The 16,547-nt window shown below is 39.2% G+C and overlaps 1 protein-coding gene across 1 annotated transcript in view; it reads right to left on the bottom strand.

Annotated features, from left to right (window-relative positions):
- Window positions 1–3,887, bottom strand: part of LOC121387109 (multiple epidermal growth factor-like domains protein 10) — a 46,350-nt gene extending 42,463 nt beyond the window's left edge. The window contains exon 1 of the mRNA XM_041518132.1: window positions 3,653–3,887. Coding sequence (XP_041374066.1) covers window positions 3,653–3,887 — 235 coding nt within the window. The remainder of the gene's footprint in view (window positions 1–3,652) is intronic.
- Between the last annotated feature and the right edge of the window lie 12,660 nt (window positions 3,888–16,547).

Here is a 16,547-nt window from a genome sequence, read left to right on the forward strand (position 1 = left end):
GCCTTTAATCAAGAAATAAGACGTTTACGTAACCATATTAATCGAGCTATATTTAAGCAAGACGCAAATGTGCTTCAGACACACACATTTGATTCCGCGATAAAGACGATATACGCTCGATTCATTCTCTCTTCATTTTATAACTAGGCTGACTCCAGTAGCTCGCTACTACATCCCCCAGAGTAATTATTACGAACAAAGGTAACCCGAAAAACAAGACGGTTAAAAGTGGTGGAGATCTTCCAATCCCGACCAATGAACGGAGCCAGCCCAATAAACTACAGAGAGAAGTTTCGACGGAATCATACAGACACATCAACAACAACATCACCTCCAGCAGCAACAACAACGCTATATCCGGAAATAATTACACAACCATCATCATTATCAACAACGGTTACGACCAACACTCAGACACTTCCGTCGTCATCCACAACTACAACGCACAATTTGTCATCGCTTCCTGCGATATCAACAATACAGGGTGTACACTACCAAATCAAATCCCATAGACGACAATAGTAACATATACGGCTAAAACTCCTACCTGCAACGTATCAACCGACATAAACGCCACGGATATAAATACTACCACCCCTTACACTTAAAGTGAATCAGAAAAAAATGGGGGTCAAACTGCTCGTTTCTGAGATAACGGGTAGCGTCTATGACTACCCTAGTTTCGCACAAAATTTGAGTACTTTTTTTTACAGGTACCCCATACATGTTTCAAGCACAAGGCTACTTGACACATTGGTACTAGATGAAATAAAATTGCACATTTATTTTACCCAGATGAAACTATTATTTTTTACAACCAACACACTCACATTTATAACCAATCACAGGACTTGTGGTGTTCACTTCTCTATCAAAAGTTCGGTGCACCTCGAACTTTGACCCAGCCGGAAGTTATTTGGTATTGTACTACCTATACTGATAACATACATTTTTCAAAAAGTGTCCAGCTATGTGTCTTTATGACAACGAGGATCTGGTGTATTCTGACATAAACTGACAACCTCACTGAAACTGTTGTTTCTATAGTGCAACCTAATATAATGTACCCCTCAAAAAGCATATATATTGCATATAGTTTTGTACAAATGCAATATGTCATATTAAACAACAAAATGTTTTAAAATAAAACTCCTGAAGATATTTACTTTCAGTTGGGTGTGTGTACTCAGTGATATATGTAGAGACAACAAAGGTAGTCAGAGTACCTCTACCCCTTTAAAGAATTCCATTAAAACACATGCACTTGATTGACCCCTAGATTATGAAGACCTTAACAGGCACATCAAAGAAATATCAGTATTAAAAAAATACACTGTCTGAGGAAGGAAACACAGACATGAGTGTACCTGTATGAAGTAATGACTTAATGTCCTGAACATTAGTGTTGGGAGGAAATCCTGTATGCTGGGTGTGGGTGTCTTTAAGTTACCAGGTGTGGGAATTTCAAATCCATCGGCCATGCTGATTTTCATAATGAACCATCAAAACCAATGGCAGCCACCAATATTCCTGACTATATTTTATTTATAGCCTACTGTAGTTGGAGGTTTTAATAGTTGTGATATCTGGAATAATCATGCAGCTTTAACACATTTATTTTTGATTAATTACCGAAAAAAAACTATTTTTAAATGACAAAATTACCCGAACATCTATTTTCTTGCATTATTTTCTAATCCGGATGAATACAATATGTACATTAGATGTATTCCTACAATCTGTAATCCAGCATTTTATTTAGCTAGTAACATTAGGTAATACAGCTTTAACAATAAAATAAATTATCAACTTAATCCATGGCAGATAATCAAATCTGAAAAAATTGGTTCTGAATCTAGTATAAACTCAAAATGCTTTTCATGAGAGCTAAGTGATTATTAAGAAACAAAAATGATCTGGAGATCTAAGTATATGTTTAACAACCTTGTTGTTATGTACAAATAAGAACAGAAGGCACAATAGTGACAACAAATTTAATTATGTTTTTGGTAAAGTTTTTCTTCATATTTACTTTAAATTTTGCATAAAACTACAAATTTGTCTAAAATATAACTTAGCACCCTATAAATATGTCAAAATGACAATAAAAATCAACTTCTTTACAAATTACAGTTTTCAGAATTTCATACATAAAAAATTAACAATGTTAATGGAAACTAAAGACATTAACCCACTATTGGCACATGCTATTTTTAATATAAAAATAAATTGCTATTAAAATCTTAGTTCAGGTTGCCTATATATAATACCATATTTAAGAGCAGTTGTATATGGCAAGTCAAATACCATGTAAAAAGAAATTATTGAAATCTTTACAGTATGAATTATAGGCCAAAACCAACTTTTCTTCAGTGCTAACTTTGATTCAAACTCCATTCAGAGCCATGTACAGAGATTATTGTCAAGGTCAAGGTCATTGTGAACTTGCATGATCGAGTGATGGCTAATTAATCAACCAGTATAGTTTAATTAAATAAAATGACAAAATCATAATATTTTTTATTATGCACTGAATATGTGCTATAGGGTGTACACTACCAAATCAAATCCCATAGACGACAATAGTAACATATACGGCTAAAACTCCTACCTGCAACGTATCAACCGACATAAACGCCACGGATATAAATACTACCACCCCTTACACTTAAAGTGAATCAGAAAAAAATGGGGGTCAAGCTGCTCGTTTCTGAGATAACGGGTAGCGTCTATGACTACCCTAGTTTCGCACAAAATTTGAGTACTTTTTTTTACAGGTACCCCATACATGTTTCAAGCACAAGGCTACTTGACACATTGGTACTAGATGAAATAAAATTGCACATTTATTTTACCCAGATGAAACTATTATTTTTTACAACCAACACACTCACATTTATAACCAATCACAGGACTTGTGGTGTTCACTTCTCTATCAAAAGTTGGGTGCACCTCGAACTTTGACCCAGCCGGAAGTTATTTGGTATTGTACTACCTACAAGGAGGTTCTGACACAATGGCGCATGTTAAACTCGAAAAATGTTCAGGTAGCCAAGATCCCACAAGTTGGTGGAATGACTTTACAGGCTTAACAGCGCTAAATGCATATACTAATGAACGAGCGTGCCTGCTACTACCGTTCTATTTAGAAGGCTCAGCAAAGGTGTGGCACCAAGATCTCACCGATGACGTTAAAAAACACCTAGCACGCCTTCGAGAAGCATTTGAGAAACGTTTTAAAAAGATTTCGGCGTTTCAATTGGGACTCCTCAGTATGTCTCAGAACGCATTGGAGACAGTGGAGGAGTTCTTGACAAGAGTGCAAACGGCCACACAAAATAGAAATCTGCCTAAGGAAGTGGTGGTAGCCATTGCGGTGAATGGACTAAAGCAGTCAATGAGACAGTGGGTCCACCTTAAAGAACCCCAAACACTAGAAGAAGTGTGACATAATGCTCAGATGGTAGAACAATCTAGCCCCATGCTTTTTCAAGCAAACTCTGTCGATTTGGCAGAAAAGCTTGGACACCTATCGACGGTAGTAGAGGCTATGTTAACGGGAAACAAAGCTGAGGTTAATCAGATCAAACACGAGGCAGAAACGCTCCAGGCGACAAACCCTGGTGCAAATAAACAACATCAGCCAGTATACCATACGCCATGTCAACAACAACATCAGCCAGTATACCAGGCACCATGTCAACAACAACATCAGCCAGTATACCAGGCGCCATGTCAACAACAACATCAGCCAGCATTCCAGGGGCCATGTCAACAACAACATCAGCCAGTATACCAGGCGCCGTGCCAACAACAACATCAGACGCCATACCAACAACAACGCCGATACAACAATGGACAGAGAGCAGGTCCACGACACCAGCCATCTAGAAATAACCGTTCTGCTGTACCAGCTCATCTGAAAAACCGCTGTCCAGGATGTGGTGAGTATTGCCCTAGTCGTAATGTTTGTTCACATGTCAATACAGTTTGTAAATATTGTTCCAACGTGGGTCATCATGAGTCCGTATGTATAAAAAGTTATTACAGACAAGGTAGATAGAAAATTGCACCTGATAATCAGAGACAATCTGGTGTCAGGCACAAACCAGTACATGTTTCAATGGTAGCTCCGTTAACAAGAAACACAATACAAGTTAAAGTGAAACAACTAAAAATCAATACAATAGTTGACACAGGTGCTTCAGTTAGTTCTGTAAGCCAACAGTTTATTCAAAGGCTAAACGTACAGTCTTCCTTGTCCAAATCAAACATCCCAGTGATTATAGGGGTAGGGGGAGAAAAACATCCAGTATTAGGCTCAATCACTCTCACAATTCGGATTGGCAACATTTCAATAGCACAAAAATTTCATGTCTTTTCTTCTCTACACCACGCTCTCATTCTTGGCATAGACTTCCTTAAACACAATAGTGCTACAATGGACTTGGCCGCACGAACACATTACATTCATGATGATCTTATTTCTGTTTGTCTAACTGAGACAAATGCACGCTATGCTAGACTAGTAAAACCAATCGTTATTCCAGCGCTAACACAAGCAGACATACCTGTACGTATATCCCGATGTGGTAAAAACCAAACAGTTCTCCTAGAACCTGCTCCTAGCCTACACGGCAAACAACTACAAGGTGCAAAATGCTTGGTCAACACAGCGAAAAAGCGTATTTGTATACGAATATTAAATCCTACTAACCTACCCATTCAGCTTGGTACCAGAAGCGTAGTTGCAACTGGATCAGTTGTACATGCTAATTATGTTCACACCCTATCAGAAACAACAAATTCCACATCAACTCATCAACATGTTCACTCTATTTCAACATCAGAAAACATAGCACCATCAACTGACATTTCCTTTGACCTTACCGATTCTGATATCACCCAGTCACAAAAAGAGGAGCTCCAACACTTTCTATCACGACACCGTACAGCATTTGTCAAGGACTGGTCTGAACTGGGGAAAACCGACATACATCACCACAAAATCGACACAGGTGATGCTAGGCCCATTCTTCTTCCATTTTACAGACAAAATGTACAGGTTAGGAAAGAATGTTCTATTCAAGTCCGCCAGATGCTGGATGCAGGTATAATTAAGCCGACTTCCTCTGAATGGCATTTTCCAGTAGTCATGGTAAAGAAACATGATGGTACCTATCGCTTTGCTGTTGACTACAGGAAGCTCAGTGCCGTTACAAAGCCCATTTTCTTTCCATTACCTCGATTTGAAGATGTCATTTACTCAGTTGGTGAATCACATGCTCAAATATTTAGTGTCCTTGACTGTGTAAGCGGATTCTGGCAAATACCTCTTGATCCAGCCACCAAAGATCGGTCAGCATTCATAACTCCAGATGGTATTTTTCAATGGAATGCTCCGATGGCCTTCCAGCAAACAATTTCGGACATCTGTTTTGCAAAAAGGGAATCGAGGTGGACAATACCAAAATTGATACAGTGGTAAACATTCCTGCTCCAAAGACAGTCCATGATTGCAAAGATTGCCACTCCTATCAACTATCTGTTACAAAAAGATGTTCCATTCCAGTGGACAGACAAATGTCAGGAAGCCTTCCTACAGCTAAAAAGATCCTTAACATCTGCACCTATTCTTGCATACCCAGACCCACATCAGCCACAACAGACGCCTCCGGGACTGCTCTTGGGTATATTTTGAGTCAGCTAGATTCCACTGGAAGAGAACATGTTATTTGCTATGGAGGTCGATCTCTTCATCCATGCGAAAAGAAATGGGGAACCACACAACTAGAATGTCTTGCTGTACTAGAAGGCATCAGAACCTATAGAGTATATCTTTCATCACAGAAGTTCCAAGTTTTCACTGATCACAAAGCACTGACATGGCTAAAAGATATAAAACCAGATTCGGGACGTCTAGCCAGATGGTCGGTCACTCATGCTACAGGAGTATGATTTCGATATTATTCACCGTGCAGGGACCGCTAACAAAAATGCCGATGCCTTATCTAGAATCCAGTATAAGGAACAAACGACACTACCAGTTACAGATGACATCCCTTCATTAGATCTAAGGAACATCCAGCTTGAAGAACCAACTTCAGCCCAGCTAGCAGAATCACATGAAATAGAAGGCTCTTTGTGTACAACTGACACTGATACACCACAACATTTACAACAAATACCTACGACGCAAACACAAACATTGAATTCACCCTCAGAGGAGCCAATTCAGCTTTCTGTTGAATTCCACTACAATCACGAAACAGTTCCGATGGATGCATTTGTTGTACTAATAGACACAAATCTGGACGAACAGAACATTACAGATAGACAACGTAAGTCTCCTGATTTAAAACCTGTGATTGACTACATAGAGAAGAATGAAATGCCACCTAACTACACAGAGTCACAGATAAAAGGTATTCAAGGGCGAGCACAAGAATATGATGTCCTAAATGGCATCTTGTATCACTTCTATCTACCCAAACATAGAGGACAGAAACACAACCGCCCACCTATGGTACGACAACTGGTAGTTCCACTATAGGACAGAAAAGATCTTCTCTTTGCCTATCATGATTCTAAAGCAGGAGGGTGCCATTTTGGAAGAGATGCCACTCGACAAGCGATTCTTAACAAGTATTTCTGGCCAGGTATGTACCAAGACATAGAAAACTACATCCATTCCTGTGAAGAGTGTCAAAAGTCAAAACGCAACATGCATGCAAAACCTGCTCCCATGGTTCCTATGCCTATTGAAGATACATTCTCTCGTCTTCACATTGACATCCTCGGGCCCTTACCAGCAACCAAAGAAGGATACAAGTACATACTTCTTGTAGTTGACTCATTTACCCGCTGGATGGAAGCTTTTTCACTGCGTACACAAGAAGCAATGGAAATAGGCAAAGTTCTCTTCAACAAGGTATTTAAACGATATGGTGCGCCACACACTCTCATCACAGATCGAGGACGTCAATTCACCTCCCTCCTGGTAAATGCAATTTGCGAACTGTTTGAAGTGAAGCATCATTATATATCCTCCTATCATCCTCAAACAAATGGTATGTGTGAACGAAGAAACAGCACCATTGAACAAGTTCTCAGATCTTACGTCAATAAAGAACAGACTAATTGGGCTGACCTACTTCCATGTATCATGATGGCAATGCGAAATACAGTCAACAGGATATTCTCCACATTACCTTCTCTTTGGAAAAGAAATGCACCTACCCTTTGATACCTCACTTCTTCCCAAACCCAGCTTAGGCAAAGACGCAAAGATGCATATCACGACACTCATTAATAATCTCAAGGTAGTCAAGGCTATTGCAAAAGACAATATGGCCACAAGCCAAACTGTCAACAAAGATCGCCAAGATCTCAAAGCACAACAGCCTACGTTTTCCATTGGTGACCAAGAACTCCTTTTTAAACAGGACAAGATGATAGGTCGCTCACCAAAACTGACACAAAAATGGGATGGTCCTTACTTCATCATGCAAATAGGACCTAATCATATATACAAGCTTTGTCACTCAGCGTCCAAGAAGACTCACACGTCCCTGGTACATGCAAATCGTCTCAAACATCTTCACGCTAGAATACCATCCACACCACAGGAGTCGACACAAACACATCACTCTCAGGAAACGCAGATGTCACAACCAACAGCACAGCAACAGTCAACAACCGACACTACCAGAGATAGAGACTCTCAACTTGATCTCTACTCCAGCAGTACAGCACCAGCTCCACAACAGCCTGCACAATCACATCAGTCACAAGATGTACGTGTATTGCAACAAAGAGCTCGCACACTGCCTACTACGGACACTAACATGAATGTCAGGAATCATACAACAGTCCATCAACCAGCTGCCCAGTCTCACATTCAACTAGCTGCCCAGTCTCGCATTCAACCAGATACCCAGTCTCGCATTCAACCAGCTGCCCAGTCTCGCATTCAACCAGCTACCATGTCTCGCAGTCATCCAACTGCCCAGTCTCTCAGTCATCCAGCTGCCCAGTCTCCCATTCAACCAGCTACTTCACAACCGGGAACACAAACATATACAGTGGAGCGGCTCATGAGAATGAAACGTATTCAAGGTGTTCAACACTACCTAACCAAATGGATGGGTTATCCTACACCTACGTGGGAACCACATACAAAATTTCGAGCAGACCTTTTGAAGGACTTTCATATCCACAGGACACAGTCTGGACACAGACGAAAAAGAGGTCGCAAATATTTTTCATAAATCAAACTATGACTTCCTGTGTTAGTCCGTGACATGTCTGAGACTCGTGACTATGTGAGTGGGTTTTCTACAACATAATTACTTATTGGGATTGTTGATGGCCACAACATATTTCAATTTTGGATCACCCACTGATGTATTCCATTGGTTTCATCCTGTCATAGGTTCTACCATGGGGAGACTGCTTGTTTGGCTATTGATGATATGCACACCTCCTGTCCTCGCGGTGAAACCGGTTCAACGACTGAATTATGGAATTCTTTTCAAACCTGCTCCTCCTGTCCATCTCGCAACTGAATACTGGATACATACGTATGAGGTAAAACTACCCGAGATGCCACAGATACCGCAGATAACAAGATGTTACAAGCATAACGCTACTTGTTTACTTATTGTCCAGATTCAAACACACCTCAATGCAATAAAACGAGCGATTATTTTAGAAATCATTTATTTCAATTGCCGTATCCTAACTGCACGCTTGTGACGCGACATATAAATCTGTCGCGTCGCGCGCGTGCAGTAAGGATGCGGCAATGGAAATCAATGATTTCTAATATAATCGCTCCCATCGCTAGTGTCGCTCGCGGCCGGTTAGGATAGACGTGTGTACGTGTGTGTGCGCGCGCGCGCGCGAGTGTGTGTGTGTGTGTGTGTGTGTGTGTGTGTATGTGTGTGTTTGTGTGTGTGTATGAGATAGAGAAATAGAGAGCGATAGTGTGTGTGTGTGTGTGTGCGTGTGTTTGTGTGTGTGTATGACAAAGAGAAATAGAGAGCGAATGTGTGTGTGTGTGTGTGTGTGTCTGTGTGTGTGTGTGTGTGTGTGTGCGTGTGTGTGTGTGAGAGAGAGTGTGTATGTGTGGTGTATGTGTGGTGTATGTGTGTATGTGTGTGAATGTATGTGTGTATGTGTGTGAGTGTACGTGTGTGTGCGCGCGTGTTTGTGTGTGTGTGGGTGTGTGTGTCTGTTTGTGTGTGTGTGTGTATGTGTGTATGAGAGAGAAATAGAGAGCGATAGTGTGTATGTGTGTGTGTGTGTGTGTGTGAGAGAGAGAGAGAGAGAGAGAGAGAGAGAGAGAGAGAGAGAGAGAGAGAGAGAGAGAAATAGAGAGCGTTTGTGTGTGTATGTGTATGTGTATGTGTGTAGGTGCGTGTTTGTGTAGGTGCATGTGTGCGTGCATACATGTCATTCTGTTCGTATATGTGGTTGTTTTGATGTTCGTGTTTGTATGTGTGTGAGTATAAGTGTCGTTGTGTTTGTGTGTTTGCGTTCGTGTGTAAAAATCTCTAGCCAAATACATATATCCCAAACCGAAATCCACACTCATATCACACTTAGCAGGTATTATCCCCATTACGATTAAACTAATACATAATACTTTATAAGACAAACGTTCCTACCTGACACTGAGTGTGTTTTAAAACAAATCCACAATGCCACGAGAAGCAGACACGACCAACACTTCGACATTTTGAAACATCTCTCCAACCAGGAAGTAAAAATGTCGTCCTAGGGGTACACGGTTATTTTTCGTTTGCAGTCGGGTTTTTGTTATGCGAGTGGATATCTCGCCACACAGGACCAATAAATCCGGTAGTCATAACGGTCTGATTATGTATATAGTTATGTCGGCTGTTCGTAGAGGGTGTATACAACAAAGATCAAATCACGTAGGCGACAATAGTAGCGTATGAGGCTAAGTCTGCTACATACAACGTTTCAGTGAACATAAAAACCAGACAGATTTTGTTTAAAGTTTGTTTTGTTTAACGACACCACTAAAGCACATTGATTTATTAACCATCGGTTATTGGATGTCAAACGTTTGGTAATTTTGATATTGTCAAAGTGAGGAAACCCGCTACATTTTTCCTTTAGTAGCAAGGGATCTTTTATATGCACAATTCCCACAGGCAGGATAGCATATACCACGATCTTGGATATGCCATTCGTGGTGCACTGGATAGAACGAGAAATAGCCCAATGGGCTCACCGACAGGGATCGAACCGAAACCGACAGCGAATCAAACGAGCGTTTTACCGGCCCCCAATTTTATATAATGTTACTCAGCCGGTAACAGACATTAGCATTATACACTTCATTTCATTTGTCCAAAGCCTGACGCCCATACCAGCTACACAACTTACATGACTTTAAATTATTCAAAATCGTTTTACGACATATTTGTTTTTAAACATATTTTCTCGATATAAAGTTACAAACACGCCTAACCATATTTCAATATCAGTTAATCCAAAATACAAACACATTTACAGTTTTGAAAAATGTATCGGGTAACACTTTTTATAACGCCTTTATTTCAAAACATACCAGAGATGGCAAACGAAGTTGTATGTAACTAATTTAAATAACACTAAAGATAAACGTGTAAGTAAATCAATCAGTCAATCAGACAATCAATCAATCAATCACCAAAAATAAAATAAAATGAATTGAAATTAAATAAATTAATTAATTAATTAAATAAATAAATAAATAAAACTTTTAAAAAACCGCCATTGTTTCGAAAATACAGAGATTGCAAATGAAGTTTTATGTGACTGTGATTTAAATGATAGTACAGACAAAAGAATAAGTAAGTAAATACAAATCTAAATAAATAAATAATAAAACAGAATAAACAAAAAATAGAATATATAAAAAAGGAACTGAAATAATAAAGAAAGAAAGAAACCCAAAGAAACAAAGAAAGAAAATAAATGAAAAAAAAACAATAATAATAATAATAATAAATAAAATAATAAAATAAAATAAAATAAATAGAGTAGACAAAACTTTAAATAAATAAATATAGGAAAAACAGATATGTGATACAGGTCTATGTGCGATTTTTGTTTTGAATGGACCGACGGGGGATGAGGGGTGCCGGGGTAGTACGTGTCATTACATTTTAAATACTAATACTGATGGCGATTTAAACAATTTAATCATCACTGGAAATATACGTGAATATTTATCTATGATATTAACCTGACCTACCTAACACAGTTTAGACCTCCTCCCCCCCCCCCCCCAACCCCCACCCCCCATACACAATTCCCTACACTTGCCTGTTTGGGGTATAGTTAAACAAACTTCCCTTCCCTAACATCCTCCTTCTGTTAAATGGCTTGTTTTGACATGGCAAATATCCATGAAAAGGAACATAACACCAGTCGTTTCACGGTATCTTTTACCTCCCTCACTCTTCCCGGTACATTGACTGACTTAGTTTTTTTAAGATGGCAAATATCCAGAGAAACAAAGATACACCTATCGAGTCACGATGTCCCTTCTATTTTTTATTTTTTATTTTTTTATTTTTTGCTGTCGTTGCTGTTATTTGTTATTCTTACTTTTCTCATAAACCGGATCATTTCATTTACGGTTATACTATACCGAATAAACTCTCATAGTCGACAAATTCTAACGTATGTGTAACATTATATGCAATATATCAACCAAAAATAATATCAGTATCACAACCCCTTTCACAAAGTATTAACCGAGGTCAGGTCAGGTCAGGTCAGGTCATGGGTTTTAACGTGCACATTCAGAACAAGCTGTTGTAGCACATGCCTGTTATGGGCGCATGTGTCGACTTTGGGCGGCTCCTCCGTCCAGGACAGAAAAAGGTTTCATGGGGTTGTGGTATTGGAGGGTATCGCCCGCGCTGGCATGTACACGGGAGCACAAACAGCTCAACCAGGTGTTATTGAATTTGCAAAATGTCCCCTAGAATTAAAGCCAAATAGAAAATGTGTAAATTCGTGAAGGTAATTTTGACGCATAATTTAGAACGATTCGTAACAATTGAAAATGGAGCAAATTCGTTGATTTGACATAGTTGTATTAACCGAAGAAAGTGGAACCTTTCCTGGCTCAGTTTCGATATAGCCAGATGTTTTTTCAACACCCCTAGTATCGCGCACTATTATAGTACTTATATTTATAGGTACCACATACATGTTTCAAGCACAAGGCTACTTTCCACAGTGGTACTAAATGTAGTAAATCTCCTTACATTTATTGCCGAGATAAAACTAATATTTATGACAACAAATACCGACACATTTATCACCTTCTTGTGTTTCTGCTATGTACAGAACATAATTTTATTACACTCAGGCCGTTCCACAACGGCGTTAGATGAACATACATAATAAATAGTATAAACGTGACAAGATGGTTTACAGGAGGATGAAATAATAACACACGATAATACATAATACATGCATTTACTTGTATATTAATTGATAATAACTGTAACAGTAGTAGTATTAGTAGTAGTAGTAGTAGTAGTAGTAGTAGTAGTAATAATAATAATGGTGGTAGCAGTAATGGTAGTCGTAGTAGTATAATAATAGTAGCAGTAGTAGTAATAGTAATGGTAGTACATGGTACAGTAATAATAATAATAATAATAATAATAATAATAATAATAATAAGTGTAATATAGCTAGGAAACAGTTTTGATTGTGACATGAGTTATTCAGTTACAAGGACGTTTAAAAACCTGGCAAATTACATTTATAAATTTCGCCAACTTCTTTAATACACTTATTTTCTTACTGCTCATTAGTTCTTTGAATTTGTAGGTGCTTGGTCTAGTATAATAATAGGGATGTAAAATCTTACTCGGGAATTATGAAAAAATATACATACAAATAAATAATGGAATTCATCACCAATGTCACTTTCATCGCATAAAGTACACAATCTGTCTTCAAATAATATGTTATTCCACCTTCCAGTTTCGACAGGTAAATAGTGATTTGACGTTCTAAATTTTATAATTAATCTCCACAACCTTTCGGGAATTATATTTAAATATTTTTCAAAAATGAGTTCTTCTTTAAAAAGTTGATAGGTTTTCCCTCTTGATGACATTGATATGCTATTATTCCATATTTGTAAATATTGATCATTTTGCCTAATTTTAATTTGTTGTGAGAGCCAAGTTAACGATAAAAAGGTGTGTGATATCCAAACATCGCTCATTCCTAAATAGCAGGAATTGTGGTATTAACTGCTCTATCAAAAGCACCTCGAACTTTGACCCAGGCGAAAGAAAGAAAGAAAGAAATGTTTTATTTAACGACGCACTCAACACATTTTATTTACGGTTATATGGCGTTAGACATATGGTTAAGGACCACACAGATTTTGAGAGGAAACCCGCTGTCGCCACTACATGGGCTACTCTTTCCAATTAGCAGCAAGGGATCTTTTATTTGCGCTTCCCACAGGCAGGATAGCACAAACCATGGCCTTTGTTGAACCAGTTATGGATCACTGGTCGGTGCAAGTTGTTTACACCTACCCATTGAGCCTTGCGGACCACTCACTCAGGGTTTGGAGTCGGTATCTGGATTAAAAATCCCAGGCCTTGACTGGGATCCGAACCCAGTACCTACCAGCCTTTAGACCGATGGCCAAACCACGACGCCACCGAGGCCGGTCAATGACCCAGGCGAATGCTGTTCGGTTTAGTATTACCTTATGTGATTATATGTATATAGAGGCAATCCCGAGATAACTCACGATACAGCTGGACGTAATCACCTGTGCATTCGACTTGCCCCCCCCCCCCCTCCCCTCAAGTCCCGAACCTGAGTGCCAGCCCACCCCTCAACTCGCCGTAGAAAGTCAACCTTACCTTACAGGTATCCTCCTTTTTGGGCAGGTTGGACTTTAAAACATTTTGAACCGTCATTCAAAATGTTATGTTTATTTTTTTGTAAACAGTCCAACACACTTTAATTTGATTGCCCGTCAAAATTGCTCAAATCACCTTGAAACCTTTTTGGCCGAACATTCTAATTTATTTTTGGGTTTAATTTGTTTTGTTCCAGACATGAGAAGGTTGTGTCAGCTACTTTTGGCTTAGGTCTCAGTACCTACTTCTAAAAATGTTTATTGCAAATACCGCCCACCTCAAACTCCCCCCCCCCCCCCCCCCCCCCCCCCCCCCCCGGCCCGGACTTAGTCACTGGCGAAAGTCAGAGATTAAGCCCATGACAGGCGTGCGTGAAGCCTTGGTGGCATACACGCACGTTAAAACTTAGCCAGCCAGTATATAGAGGATTCGTCACGAGCGTTTTTTAATATGGAAAATATTAACCCAGTCTATGTTAATCGGTATTTCTCGAGACTAACTAAGAAAGCAGGCCGGTGGAAACGATGTGTAAAGTAGGGTACATGTTTTGGTTTATATATTATGTAGCAGGACAAAACGGTAAATATTTTGGGCCTCAAGTGTATGTGTTTGTATGTGGTGTGTGTGTATGTGTGTGTGTGTGTGTGTGTGAGAGAGAGAGAGAGAGAGAGAGAGAGAGAGAGAGAGAGAGAGAGAGAGAGAGAGAGAGAGAGAGAGAGAGAGAGAGAGAGAGAGAGAGAGGTGTGTGTGTGTGTGTCGGAAGAGGCGGGGTCAACTTCTGATATACCGTAGGGAAAGTTAAAATTTATTTGGTGTAATAACACCACTAGCGCAAATTGATTAGCAATCAGCTGCAATTGGATGAAACGTTTTGTAATTTGTGACGTATATTCTTAGAGAGGACACGCACTACATTTTTCCATTAGTAGTAAGGGATATTTGTTATTCACCATTGCACAGACAGAATAGCACAGAACACGGCCTTTCATATACCAGTCTGGCTGAAACTAAAAATAACGCAATATGCCCACTGACGAGGATCGGTACTAGACTGACCGCGTCTCAGCCGAGCGTTTTACCACTGGCCTACGTATCGCCCCCACCTTGTTACCAGAACAGAGCAGAACTTTAGGCTGTGCTCATGACGGGTGCCACTGGAGGTGCAGGATATGCTCAACTTTCGCGAACACCTGATATCATCACTTTTTTACAGTGATTCATGAGTGCTACCTATCTCAGCTGTATATATTCCGTTGAGCTCTATCCTGTTCAAATTTGGGTTTTATAAGTTAGTCTTGGCAGTGGCAGTCCTCCGTCGGACGATCACCTGATAGTGGATCATGGAAGCACTCACGACTCTGCCTTGTGCAAAGATACGATTTTGTTCAGGCAATACGGTTTTGTCGTCCAGCTTTGCTTCATTAGGACCTTACACAAAGACATACGAGGAACGTGTAACATAATATGTTGTAGTAATAAGATGAGGTATACAGGATATATAATAGTCTAATACGTATGCAGTAAAATAATACAAAGTCACATTGTGTGTTTACTACCAAATGTAAGTGGTCAGTTTTTACTTTATTTTCAAATCATGTTTGAACTGTTAAAGAGACATTCCGGAGTTTGCTGCACGTTTTAAGATGTTATCGACTAATAAAGACTTTTTAACGATTGTAATTACATATCAAATATATTTTTCTGTATAAAATATTAGTGGCTGTATATTAAACGTGCTTCTGATCGTTTTAATATTTGTACTAGGTTAAATTTCATTTTATTTCCAAAAATATAATATTTTCATACGTACGAAATTATTTGAAGACAAAATCCAGTTTGGCCTTCTTACAAATATTAAGACGACCAGAAACACATTGAATATACAGACACTGATATTCTAAACACGAAAATATATTTAATATGCAAATTTAATCGTAGAAATATTTTATTATTGGAAACAATGCAGCAAACTCAAGAATGTCCCTTTAACAAAACATATGGCCTACAAGGTAAAATAGTAAATATACAGGTTACCTGTTTTAACCAAACGTGATTGTTTCAAAAAGAAATAAAGAAAATTAAAGTTTGTTTTATTTGGGTCACATTGATTAATAAATCATCGGCTATTGGATGTCAAACATATGGTTCTTCTGAGTCGTAGTCATCAGAGAAAACCCGCTACATGTTTCTTAAAGCAGCAAAGGGATCTTGTATATGCACTTCCCACAGGCAGGAAACCACATACCACGGCATTTGTCCAATTGTGGTGCACTGGATGGAACGAGAAAAACCCACAATCAGTTGAATGGGTCCACCGAGGTGGTTTGATCCTGCGATGCAAACACCTCAAGCGAGCACCAAACGACTGAGCTAAATCCCGCCCCCCCCCCCCCCCAAATAAGAAATAGCGTCTGTGTTTAATAAGAAAAAGGAACAAAACGTACAGGCGTATAAAATGATTGATTTCGATGGAATTTACATTATGAACTTTTGCTAGTACAATCATAGAAGAATGTGGGTTTTTTTTATTTATCCTGCAATTACAATATATGTCTCACCCATCCCCCCCAAAAAATACCCCCCCCCCCATCCCAACCCCCACCCCTTATATAGATA

This window comes from Gigantopelta aegis, chromosome 13 (assembly GCF_016097555.1).
Source record: "Gigantopelta aegis isolate Gae_Host chromosome 13, Gae_host_genome, whole genome shotgun sequence".
NCBI lineage: Eukaryota > Metazoa > Mollusca > Gastropoda > Neomphalida > Peltospiridae > Gigantopelta > Gigantopelta aegis.